Source organism: Haliotis rufescens, unplaced genomic scaffold (genome assembly GCF_023055435.1).
Source record: "Haliotis rufescens isolate VD_foot unplaced genomic scaffold, xgHalRufe1.0.p SCAF_7, whole genome shotgun sequence".
NCBI classification, from domain to species: Eukaryota; Metazoa; Mollusca; class Gastropoda; order Lepetellida; family Haliotidae; genus Haliotis; species Haliotis rufescens.
In genome coordinates, this window is record NW_025964361.1 from 36297474 (window position 1) to 36311138 (window position 13665).

The 13665-nt window shown below is 41.5% G+C and overlaps 1 protein-coding gene across 1 annotated transcript in view; it reads left to right on the plus strand.

The window, feature by feature from the left end:
* Positions 1-5319, plus strand: part of LOC124112930 — a 41596-nt gene extending 36277 nt beyond the window's left edge. Inside the window, exons 21-27 of the mRNA XM_048387585.1 lie at positions 176-406; positions 689-857; positions 1359-1480; positions 1817-1976; positions 2793-2905; positions 3229-3357; positions 4672-5319. Of these exons, the coding sequence (XP_048243542.1) occupies positions 176-406; positions 689-857; positions 1359-1480; positions 1817-1976; positions 2793-2905; positions 3229-3357; positions 4672-4763 (1016 nt within the window). The 3' untranslated portion in view covers positions 4764-5319. The remainder of the gene's footprint in view (positions 1-175; positions 407-688; positions 858-1358; positions 1481-1816; positions 1977-2792; positions 2906-3228; positions 3358-4671) is intronic.
* Positions 5320-13665: the final 8346 nt, after the last annotated feature.

The following is a 13665-nucleotide window of genomic DNA, read 5'->3' on the forward strand; positions in this document are numbered from 1 at the left end:
GTCACATCACTGACCTCATCACTGGTGACTTCACTGACCCCATCACTGGTCACACCACTGACCCCATCACTGGTCGCATCACTGACCCCTATCACTGGTCACATCACTGACCTCATCACTGGTGACTTCACTGACCCCATCACTGGTCACATCATATCACATCTTACATTTGCAGCTCCCCCTGCTGATGCCTTCATGCTTCTCACTGACCCCATCACTGGACACATCTGGTCTGTCAACATGTCCGACTTCACACACAAGGCTGTGGCTCTGCCGGACAACGTGAGACTAGGGTCATCTGCATACGACCCGGTCACGAACCACATCTTCTATGCTGACAAATACAGACCTGCCATACACAGTGTTGGGCCCAAGAAGAGCAAGACGTACATATTGCTCAACTGGGGTAAATGGATGTTGCAATATTCTTGTGTCAATATAAGTGAGTGAGTGAGTGTATTAACGCCTCTTTGAACAGTACTTCAGTTTTATTGTGGCATTTCTGCTTAACGTGGAAGCAAAACCTCAAATAGTTAGTGCTGACCGTCCAAGGATCATAGTCAGGTAAAGCCTGGCATTTTCACCCACGCTTAGCTGGTCCTGACAACTCTGTAGAACAAATTTGAGGTAATATAGTGCTGTAGGCACACTTTTGCCATCCGTTTGATGTAGTGTAACCCCTTTGCAGCTGCTGCTGTGGATGGTATAACAATAGATCCTGTATCAAGACTCATATTCTACACCGACAAAGGCAATGACGTCATTGGCGTGGTAACAATGGTTACAAAATATCACAAGATTGTGATCAGAGCTGCTACCTACATGCCAAGACATATCGAAGTGGATCCTTTACACGGGTAGGTTTGATTTTGGGGACTTCGTGAAGCTTTGTCTGCTCTTAAAAGGTCATATGTGATTCACAAGGCCATGGTTGTCCAGAGAATCAGGTGTTGTCTTGAATGCTAACATTAGTATCGTGTGCTATAGGATTCATCTACGTCCTGTTTTATCTGTAAGTCAACGTAAGAATATTTTTTCAAAAGATAGCATCCCGACATTATTTTGTGACACTAGATGGAAATATTGTGTAAATCATCAATATTTAAAAAATATTGCGTACAGTAAACTACGGTTATAACGAACACGCTTATAACGAACTGACGGATATAACGAACTTACTTTTTGGTCCCGACTATTTACTGTAGTTATGCTGAATATATTTATATAACGAACTACGGTTATAACGAACTAACATAAGTAGTCCCTTTGAGTTCGTTATAAACGTAGTTTACTGTATTTCTAATTGATTGCTGCCTATTCTGCTGATACAACATCTCACGCTTCTTTTCCTTCAACAGTGTAATGTACTGGACAGATTGGGGCGAGGACAACAGGATAGAGCGGGCCAACTACGATGGGACTGCCCGACAGGTGCTGGTCAGTTCCATATGGCCGGAGGGACTAACACTGGACAGGGATGGTGAGGATGTAAACTGAGTGACTCCATACTTATGGCTGATATACTGCCGATGCTACATTTAATTTGTCTTCACTCATGCAATTTTCTCGGATTAACGCCTACCACAAGATACGTGTGTACAACTCATGGAATTTGACTAAGAGAAACAGCGATTCGCTTTGTTCAACTTCAGCATTCTACATAAGCTATATATTCTTTATATTTTGTATTGTCTCTAGGTGTGTGTCACTGTTGGTAATTGTGAACGGCTGAATGTTTTGATCACGACATAGGCCAACATTTATTCTCATCAGACTTCATTATCTAATCATTCTTACATTCACGTTTAATCTTCAGCCCAGAAGCTGTACTGGAGCGACGCCGGGTCCAAGACCTTGGAGATGATGGACCTTGAAGAAGGAAACAGAACTACCCTCCTGACGACAGACAACTACCCCTCCACCATCGCTGTCTTTAACGACTTCCTCTTCTACTCCGCAATCTTACCTAATTCCAGGTAAATATCTGTAACTGTACCCTCCCAGCACCGCCCATAATGACAGCTTGATACCTATAATGGTACCCCTCCTTTACACCATCTTCAATGACTATCTATATCTCACAATGTCAACTATCTGACATCCTCGACTAGCTCATATATCTCAAAATGTTACCTTTCTGGCGTCCTCGAATAGCTCCTCTACTCTATATATCTCACAATGTCACCTTTCTGACATCCTCCACAAGCTCCTATATCTCACAATGTCACCTTTCTAACATCCTCGACTAGCTCCTATATCTCAAATTATTACCTTTCTGACGTCCTCGAATAGCTCCTCTACTCTATATATCTCACAATGTCACCTATCTGACATCCTCCACTAGCTCCTATATCTCAAAATATTACCTTTCTAACATCCTCGACTAGCTCCCATATCTCAAAATGTTACCTTCCTGGCATCCTTGAAAGCTCCTCTACTCGATATATCTCAAAATGTTACCTTCCTAGCTGGCATCATTGAAAGCCCCTCTACTCTATATATCTCAAACTGTTACCTTTCTGGCATCCACGACAAACTCCGGATCCTCTACTCGATATATCTCAAAACATTAGACTTCCAGTATCAAAGTCTATCTCTTCTACCCCGACATCACTCACTCACACCCTCGTAGATATCTATAAAATGATTGTTACCCTTTAAAATACGACGCAAAGATCACTCTCCAAATCTGCCATCGCCTACAACATCAGGAAGATATCTATAATTTACAACTTCTTCAGTCCAGAACAATGACATTTTCAAAACGAATCATGTCAATTTGTCTTTTTAAGCAGCGTTGTGAGAAGGGTAAACGTGGATGGTACGGGATTCGCCGAGACAACGTTACCTTCCTTCCGCTACCTGTCAGACATCCACGCCTACCAACAGAGTGATTACGAAACAGGTACTTGGGTAACGCGTTCTGCTCTAACTAAAAGCATTGTATATATTGTTCTGGCACGTATCCGCAATAACCTGAGATGTTACGTCATGAGCGTGAGTGGAGTAATCAGTCTTTCTACAAAAAATACAAAAAACCCAAGACATCTTTGTTGCAACCCTCAATTATTTCAGTTCGAAGAGACATTTACATTCGCTGTTTCCTTGATATCATGTTTTATCTCATTATAAATTGTAAATAGATTCGTCATATTTTTTTTTGATATGTTGCTTTACTGTTACAAACTTGTTTTACAGTATATAGCGGTTTATTATATATGTTTATAGTAACAAATGGATGTACTGACAACAATGGCGGGTGTTCGTATTTGTGCTTCCCTCGCACAAATGGAACTAACGTCTGCGCATGTCCCGATGGCTACACTATGGATGAAAATGAGGTTGACTGCACCAAAAGTAAGTGTCAGAGTGATATAGAGTACTTTTAGATTTAAAAAAAAAAAAAAAAAAAAAAAAAATATATAAATAAATAAAAAAAATTAATAATAATTATAATGGTTTGGACACTAAGGTCAATCCATGGTACGACCCTGAAAAAAAAAAATAAAAAAAAAAAAATATATAAATAAATAAAAAAAATTAATAATAATTATAATGGTTTGGACACTAAGGTCAATCCATGGTACGACCCTGAATGGAGGGCGTCATGGAAAATGATTAACACAAAATCCTTTGGAATAGGCCCCTTTTCAGCCTCAGACATATCCAGGCCAACAAACCTGATCTTGTCCTTTTTGATAAATCCAGACACCGACTCCGTGGTCTTGTGGTAGAGCGTCCGCCCGGAGAGCGGAAGGTCCAGGGTTCGATCCCGGCCGCATCATACAAAAAGACGTTAAAAGATTGTACTTGTTGTTACCCTGTCTGGCGTTCGGCATTAAGGGGCTAAAACAAGGACTGGTCGGCTCGGAGTCAGTATACTGTGTCTGAGTGGGGTATTCATGTTAAACTGCGGCATGGTATCTCCTTTAGCACTATAAATCGGCATCAGTCCGGACTAGTACAAACAGCCACATACACACATACACGTGCATGCACGTCGCTATATAAGTGCAATAATCTTGGACGCGACGTTAAACCCCATTTCACCTCACCTGATAAATCCAGTGAAATTGTCTTTTGACACTAATTTGATTGACAAGATTTAGGAAAAACATGGCAAATATGCAGACCTCGCTTTCGAAATGTCACGCTTGCATTCCAAGTACCAAGTTGTCCGACTCCCCATTGTTCCCGGTGCCTTAGGTTTGGTACCTCCCAATCTGTTGACTGACATTGGGAGCGTACTACCAGTCCATCTGACAATCTGGGTAATGCAGAAGGCTGCAGTGTTGGGGAGTCATCACATTCTCCGAAAAGTTCTGGGTGGGTTTGACTTGGCAGCGCTTCCTGGGAGAAGTCCCATTCGCTGTCTGGGCTGCGTGTAGAGGGGGCAAGGGCCCTGAGCTGATGAAGAGCCTAACCAGCCTGACTGTGCCAGGATCACCCAAACACTCTTTGCTGCGTTTTTGAAATTTTAATCTGTGTATAATAATAAGAAAAATGTTGATTGAATATACGTCATTGCTCTTCAGCACATTAAAAATTATAGGTGATTTTGATTGACCATTCCCATTAGGAGACTAAACTTTGTACGCTCTACAGTATTTCTTCTCGACGTGATCCCAAATTGAAAAAGCGTATATTTCGTTATATTTTCCTATTTTTCAGAGATCAGCAAGTCGTGGTGGTGGGATGTGTGGATGCAGCCTCGACGACGGAGAGACGTGGAACATGCGCTGCGACAACGCCATGGGGACTAAACACCGATACCCCAGTCTCATTGGTGTTATTTGATTAAATATACGATTTTTTAGCTTTTGAGCAATTATTTTATTTGTCTTCTGTAGCATTTTAAAGGATATGTATAGCATCAGATCTACTGTAAAACACGCTTTTTTTGCTTTTCCGTTACTTCACAGGGATACACTAGTGGCCGCTATGGGTAAAGCTCTCTCTCGGATTAACTGGGTTCGATCCCCCCATATGGGGTACAATGTGTGAAGACCATATTTGTCCCCCACTGTGATATCGCTGAAATATTGTTAAAAGCAGCGTTAATCCCAACTCACTCACTCACTACTTGACAATTGTATTAATTTAGCTTAAATCTTTATTGTTATTCAGTCCTGTGTATATCATCATATAAAACTACTGAAACTTTCTAAGTTGCTTGAATTACTGTTATTTGTCGTTTTTGATCAATTCCTCTCAGAATAAATATTGTGAAAATGAAAAATGTTGTCCATGCGTTTTGTTTCTTTTCCGCCGTCAGTGCTGTTTCCCGTGAAGTGTGTCCTCCATTCTTTGTATTATGACTGAGTGAAGGAATGTTATTTTGCGCCGTCAGTGCTGTTTCCCGTGAAGTGTGTCCTCCATTCTTTGTATTATGACTGAGTGGAGGAATGTTATTTTGCGCCGTCAGTGCTCTTTCCGGTGAAGTGTGTCCTCCATTCTTTGTATTATGACTGAGTGGAGGAACGTTATTTTGCGCCGTCAGTGCTCTTTCCGGTGAAGTGTCCTCCATTCTTTGTATTATGACTGAGTGGAGGAATGTTATTTTGCGCCGCCAGTGCTCTCCCCGGTGAAGTGTGTCCTCCATTCTTTGTATTATGACTGAGTGGAGGAATGTTATTTTGCGCCGTCAGTGCTCTTTCCGGTGAAGTGTGTCCTCCATTCTTTGTATTATGACTGAGTGGAGGAATGTTATTTTGCGCCGCCAGTGCTGTTTCCCGTGAAGTGTGTCCTCCATTCTTTGTATTATGACTGAGTGGAGGAATGTTATTTTGCGCCGTCAGTGCTCTTCCCGGTGAAGTGTGTCCTCCATTCTTTGTATTATGACTGAGTGGAGGAATGTTATTTTGCGCCGCCAGTGCTCTCCCCGGTGAAGTGTGTCCTCCATTCTTTGTATTATGACTGAGTGGAGGAATGTTATTTTGCGCCGTCAGTGCTGTTTCCCGTGAAGTGTGTCCTCCATTCTTTGTATTATGACTGAGTGAAGGAATGTTATTTTGCGCCGTCAGTGCTGTTTCCCGTGAAGTGTGTCCTCCATTCTTTGTATTATGACTGAGTGAAGGAATGTTATTTTGCGCCGTCAGTGCTGTTTCCGGTGAGGTGTTTGTATTATGACTGAGTGGAGGAATGTTATTTTGCGCCGTCAGTGCTCTTTCCCGTGAAGTGTGTCCTCCATTCGTTGTTTTATGACTGAGTAGATGAATGTTATTTTGCGCCGTCAGTGCTGTTTCCGGTGAGGTGTTTGTATTATGACTGAGTGGAGGAATGTTATTTTGCGCCGTCAGTGCTCTTTCCCGTGAAGTGTGTCCTCCATTCTTTGTATTATGACTGAGTGGAGGAATGTTATTTTGCGCCGTCAGTGCTCTTTCCCGTGAAGTGTGTCCTCCATTCGTTGTATTATGACTGAGTGGATGAATGTTATTTTGCGCCGTCAGTGCTCTTTCCCGTGAAGTGTGTCCTCCATTCTTTGTATTATGACTGAGTGGAGGAATGTTATTTTGCGCCGTCAGTGCTCTTTCCGGTGAAGTGTGTCCTCCATTCTTTGTATTATGACTGAGTGGAGGAATGTTATTTTGCGCCGTCAGTGCTCTTTCCCGTGAAGTGTGTCCTCCATTCGTTGTTTTATGACTGAGTAGATGCATGTTATTTTGCGTCGTCAGTGCTGTTTCCGGTGAGGTGTTTGTATTATGACTGAGTGGAGGAATGTTATTTTGCGCCGTCAGTGCTCTTTCCCGTGAAGTGTGTCCTCCATTCTTTGTATTATGACTGAGTGGAGGAATGTTATTTTGCGCCGTCAGTGCTCTTTCCCGTGAAGTGTGTCCTCCATTTGTTGTATTATGACTGAGTAGATGAATGTTATTTTGCGCCGTCAGTGCTCTTTCCGGTGAAGTGTGTCCTCCATTCTTTGTATTTTGACTGAGTAGATGAACGTTATTTTGCGTCGTCAGTGCTCTTTCCTGTGATGTCTGTCCTCCATTCTTTGTATTATGACTGAGTAGATGAATGTTATTTTGCGCCGTCAGTGCTCTTTCCCGTGAAGTGTGTCCTCCATTCTTTGTATTATGACTGAGTAGATGAATGTTATTTTGCGCCGTCAGTGCTGTTTCCCGTGAAGTGTGTCCTCCATTCTTTGTATTATGACTGAGTGGAGGAATGTTAGTTTGCGCCGTTAGTGCTCTTTCCTGTGATGTCTGTCCTCCATTCTTTGTATTATGACTGAGTAGATGAATGTTATTTAACGCCGTCAGTGCTCTTTCCCGTGAAGTGTGTCCTCCATTCTTTGTATTATGACTGAGTAGATGAATGTTATTTTGCGCCGTCAGTGCTCTTTCCCGTGAAGTGTGTCCTCCATTCTTTGTATTATGACTGAGTGGAGGAATGTTATTTTGCGCCGTCAGTGCTCTTTCCGGTGAAGTGTCCTCCATTCTTTGTATTATGACTGAGTGGAGGAATGTTATTTTGCGCCGTCAGTGCTGTTTCCGGTGAAGTGTGTCCTCCATGCTTTGTATTATGCCTGAGTAGATGAACGTTATTTTGCGCCGTCAGTGCTCTTTCCGGTGAAGTATGTCATCCATTCTTTGTATTATGACTGAGTGGAGGAATGTTATTTTGCGCCGTCAGTGCTCTTTCCGGTGAAGTGTGTCCTCCATTCTTTGTATTATGACTGAGTAGATGAACGTTATTTTGCGCCGTCAGTGCTCTTTCCGGTGAAGTGTGTCATCCATTCTTTGTATTATGACTGAGTGGAGGAATGTTATTTTGCGCCGTCAGTGCTCTTTCCGGTGAAGTGTGTCATCCATTCTTTGTACTATGACTGAGTGGAGGAATGTTATTTTGCGCCGTCAGTGCTCTTTCCGGTGAAGTGTGTCCTCCATTCTTTGTATTATGACTGAGTGGAGGAATGTTATTTTGCGCCGTCAGTGCTCTTTCCGGTGAAGTGTCCTCCATTCTTTGTACTATGACTGAGTAGAGGAATGTTATTTTGCGCCGTCAGTGCTCTTTCCGGTGAAGTGTCCTCCATTCTTTGTATTATGACTGAGTGGAGGAATGTTATTTTGCGCCGTCAGTGCTCTCCCCGGTGAAGTGTGTCCTCCATTCTTTGTATTATGACTGAGTGGAGGAATGTTATTTTGCGCCGTCAGTGCTGTTTCCGGTGAAGTGTATCCTCCATTCTTTGTATTATGCCTGAGTAGATGAACGTTATTTTGCGCCGTCAGTGCTCTTTCCGGTGAAGTGTGTCATCCATTCTTTGTATTATGACTGAGTGGAGGAATGTTATTTTGCGCCGTCAGTGCTCTTTCCGGTGAAGTGTGTCCTCCATTCTTTGTATTATGACTGAGTAGATGAACGTTATTTTGCGCCGTCAGTGCTCTTTCCGGTGAAGTGTGTCATCCATTCTTTGTATTATGACTGAGTGGAGGAATGTTATTTTGCGCCGTCAGTGCTCTTTCCGGTGAAGTGTGTCATCCATTCTTTGTACTATGACTGAGTGGAGGAATGTTATTTTGCGCCGTCAGTGCTCTTTCCGGTGAAGTGTGTCCTCCATTCTTTGTATTATGACTGAGTGGAGGAATGTTATTTTGCGCCGTCAGTGCTCTTTCCGGTGAAGTGTCCTCCATTCTTTGTACTATGACTGAGTAGAGGAATGTTATTTTGCGCCGTCAGTGCTCTTTCCGGTGAAGTGTCCTCCATTCTTTGTATTATGACTGAGTGGAGGAATGTTATTTTGCGCCGTCAGTGCTCTCCCCGGTGAAGTGTGTCCTCCATTCTTTGTATTATGACTGAGTGGAGGAATGTTATTTTGCGCCGTCAGTGCTCTTTCCGGTGAAGTGTGTCCTCCATTCTTTGTATTATGCCTGAGTAGATGAACGTTATTTTGCGCCGTCAGTGCTCTTTCCGGTGAAGTGTGTCCTCCATTCTTTGTATTATGACTGAGTAGATGAACGTTATTTTGCGCCGTCAGTGCTCTTTCCGGTGAAGTGTCCTCCATTCTTTGTATTATGACTGAGTGGAGGAATGTTATTTTGCGCCGTCAGTGCTCTTTCCGGTGAAGTGTGTCCTCCATTCTTTGTATTATGACTGAGTGGAGGAATGTTATTTTGCGCCGTCAGTGCTCTTCCCGGTGAAGTGTGTCCTCCATTCTTTGTATTATGACTGAGTGGAGGAATGTTATTTTGCGCCGTCAGTGCTCTTTCCGGTGAAGTGTTCTCCATTCTTTGTATTATGACAGAGTAGAGGAATGTTATTTTGCGCCGTCAGTGCTCTTTCCGGTGAAGTGTGTCCTCCATTCTTTGTATTATGACAGAGTAGAGGAATGTTATTTTGCGCCGTCAGTGCTGTTTCCGGTGAAGTGTGTCCTCCATTCTTTGTATTATGACAGAGTAGAGGAATGTTATTTTGCGCCGTCAGTGCTGTTTCCGGTGAAGTGTGTCCTCCATTCTTTGTATTATGACAGAGTAGAGGAATGTTATTTTGCGCCGTCAGTGCTCTTTCCGGTGAAGTGTGTCCTCCATTCTTTGTATTATGACAGAGTAGGGGAATGTTATTTTGCGCCGTCAGTGCTCTTTCCGGTGACGTGTGTCCTCCATTCTATTGTTATGACTGAGTGGATGTACGTTATTTTGCGCCGCTGTAAGAATAACAAATAGCTATGCTGTTAAGTCACCCTGTAAATACTAGTATTCGAGTAATTGCCATGCAGACCAGTGACTGATAGCATGAGCAACTCTGCCGGGGATGACTCACGATCAGCTCACCTCCAGAAGTGTATTTGTCAGCACTTACATAGAGTACTGGGAATATTCTGGAATATCCATGGGGTTGTACCAGGATGGTTTGCTTCAAATCAACTCGGGGTGGTCAGCGACGTTGTTTGTTGGCCGGATAACATGTACACAGTGGAGCACTGGTCTACCCAAGTATTCAACCAGTCCAGTACCAGCTATATGGTGTTGCCATTAATGAGGTACTATGTATATATATTGCCAATCGGCACATAGATACCCACACTACAATCACTCACTCACTCACATTATCTGCCGCAGCTTCTCTTGCTATCCAAAACATGAGGTTATCATCTATTGTTCAATTTATTAATCATTCATTCAATCAGGTATATTTTATAAGTTCACATCTTTAACAGTCCTGCTGTTCACTAATTGTAGCTACACCGTGAACGAGAAAGGACAAGAATGTAACTTTCCGTATTTTCAGAGGCTTATAGAACCAATATTGGTCAAACGTAGTCATAAAATTCATCCATTCTAACAGTAAACACATGGAAGTAGAACGAAAAAGAGGTTATCTTCTATTTTAATTCATCGAAAGATGTTTCAAACAAGCACACCGTTTTATAGTAACCATCAGACAACACATACGTGCAAAAGAAAAAACTGAAATTCGGGAAACGATTGATAAACTTGATAACAGTAAACCGGGTTGCCTTATTAGGTAACGCGCAGTGTCATTACTGAAAGTACACGTCGTTCACCTGCAAATTTACTCGTGATTTACAGATGTGCTGATTGAATACTGTTTTATGCCACGTAACGCACTTGGGTAACCTTCTTTTGATTATTTGCGAGTTGGGCCAGAACAGAAGCGTGTTAATATTTAAGTAATCGGCGACCCCAAACAAGTTACGGCTCACCAGCTAAATTACGCGTTGAACACACAAATGTATAAACAACAAAGATTTAATAACTTTACAATATTTAAATGATAATATCTTGTATGATAATAGTTCCGTCAAAGTGTTATGTTCACTGCATAGCAGCAGAGACCATAAAATAGAATATATTTTATTGTCTCTGTTGACAGTGAAATATCATGTGTCATGTCACTGAAAATTCAGAAAACTCAGGACCGCCTCCATGGTAATTGTTGTTACCCTGTCTGGCGTTCGGCATTAAGTGGCTTAAACAAGGACTGGTCGGCTCGGAGTCAGTATACTGTGTCTGAGTGGGGTATTCATGTTGAACTGCGACATTGTATCTCAGTGAGCTAGCACTATAAATCGGCATCAGTCCGGACTAGTACAAGCAGCCACACACACCCGTGCATGCACGTCGCTATAGGAGTGCAATAGTCTTGGACCCGACGTTAAACCCCATTTCACCTCATCTCACCTCAGAAAACTCAGTCTTTCACGCTGAAGTATATGATAAACCACGTTTCTTTCTTCATTGTTCTTTGCGATTTATTGCTGAGCTATATCATATTTACATAATATAAATACATTCTCTCTGCAGATTTCTGTGTGCAGAAAACACGATAGAAATCTGCAGAGAGAATGTATTTATTTTTATATTATATTGCTACACATCCTTTGAATAGTGTAGTAACCGCAACTTTGCATTTTGTTGCCTATAAATGTACAGATGTTTTGTTTAATATGCCTACCGACAATGACTGAAACAAATACCATTCTTTGAATATTAGCTTGCGGTGGTGCGGCCGTCAAACCAGCTGTTTGAATCAGGGGGGATTTATTGTGATATATAAGATAGACGAAGCGTGGTATATTATTATTTTTATTATTATTATCATTATTATTATTATTTCACACTAAAACATTGTTCTTTCATGACGTCATTTCTGGAAATTCGAACGTGCGCTCGCAACTTGATGACGTCGTAAATGGACGACGAAATTTTTGCGAGAGAGAAGTGTCTAGTGAGTTCCCCATAGTTACAGCTGGGCAAGGTAGCTAAACGCAATGGCCGAACGATCGCATCCGAAAACGGCAGAGATATGACGCTCGGGATTGGAAGAAGAGGTACAGATAAACGACGTGCAAAATGTGAGGATATGGGGGAAAGAACAAAGTTAAGTTTGTTCATAAAATGAACTTGTCCGACATTTCCGAGGATTCTATTCAGGGAGTCATCATTATGTAAAGACGGGAACATATTTTTGAAGCTTGTACATTTTAATTAATACCCTTTAAGAGGCAGTACATAATATTGATATCTCATATTGTAAATAAACAACTCCCACTCGTTTATTTCTTAAGTAATAGCCTCTGATTGACCAATCAGAATCGAGTAATTTCCATATTTATGGTAGAATGTTGTTACTGACTTCTCAAATAATTTGACTGTATAAATCATGAAGCATTGTTCAAGAGACTTTCGAAACGTGTTGGTAAAGGTAAATTCCTCCACCTTTTCTTGATCATGAACCCATCACTGTGTGCATGCGTGAGCATTGATAATCGCTAATAATTGGATCCGTTCAGACTTAAACCACCAGATTTTCAGCGATGTCATCAGTCAGCTGACTTCAATGTTGGGAGAGGAATATGGAAGAGCTGTTATATGTCTTGTCTTGAAATATTTTATTGATGCGTCTTAATCATTCACCGATGATGCCATCTGTATCTGACACTGTCTTGCAGCATTAAAAGAAAGTTAATGTTTTGAAAACAATTGTAAAGAAACTGGAATTAAGTTTAATCTCATCTAAATAAGTTTGTCGTGAAGAAGACCTCTTCTTCTTCAAAACTCGGCACTCTATCTGAATGTATTTACTATTCTCAGTTCAAATCTCAAAAAAAGGTTGAAACCATTATAACCAGTGTCCTTCTCCTTCATCAACGGTAAGCAACAACCATGTTTCGTTGTAAGGACTAATCGTCTTTAATCTGCGGCTGAATGTGGTCGCCATGCTTTATATAACAAACGCTTTTGATCTGCCATGCTAGAGGCCTTTGCAAAGTGATCAACTCTAACAAGCTACACTCGCTGTAAATAATATAATATCATTGATATACTTCAGCGTGTACAGTAAACGACAACTTCATTATGCTTGTAATATGGACCTATGTTTTAAAGTACAGAATAATTTCTGTCTGTCTGATTTAGTTTAAGTTGTCCTCTTTCTTCAATTAATATGGTTAGAACAGCATAGTTTACATAGTGCAATCCTATAAACCGACACCTTAACTCACCATAAAATATTCCTCCATTTTATTATCTAAATTAACATGATTTAACAAACTTATCATCAATACAAAATATCTAAAAAGGCTAAAAATGGTTCTGCCAAACCCAGACTAAACAAACAATAATTCAATTATAACAATTTACTCGTCAAGTCCATAAACGTAGACGCTCTCTTACATGCAACGTTAACTTGGCGGTTACGTCAGGGAAAACCAGACTGCAAAACTCTCGAAGCCGTTACTAGCTTTCACATTCGTGTTGATATCTTCTTAACGTCTTTTTTCATGGGGTAACATGGTTCTGAATAACGAGACATCACAGTGTGGAAATTCAGCACTCATTGTTAACTAAACCAGGAAGAAAATAGCTTCCCCTTTGGCTATCAGAGTTAAATGACAGGATATATTCACCCTTGTGTAAAACGTGTTAAGTGGAACATTAGGCTTTTGGAAATAAACGTTTGTCAGAGAGATCGGTCTTCGGTCTCTGTTTGCCGAAATACAAACCAACCTACTCTTGTAATACATGGACGTTTCAGCTTAGAGGAACACTTCCCTATGTGGCGGCAGACAGGCCACTTGAAGCAAAGAGACGGTGTTGGAAGAAGAGACTCTCTAGCGGGAACTTGATGTGATGTAGAACAGGAGCGATCATGTAGCGTTTCCGATTCTACTGTGGTCGCGTGGACAGAGGCATAAACGGGGAG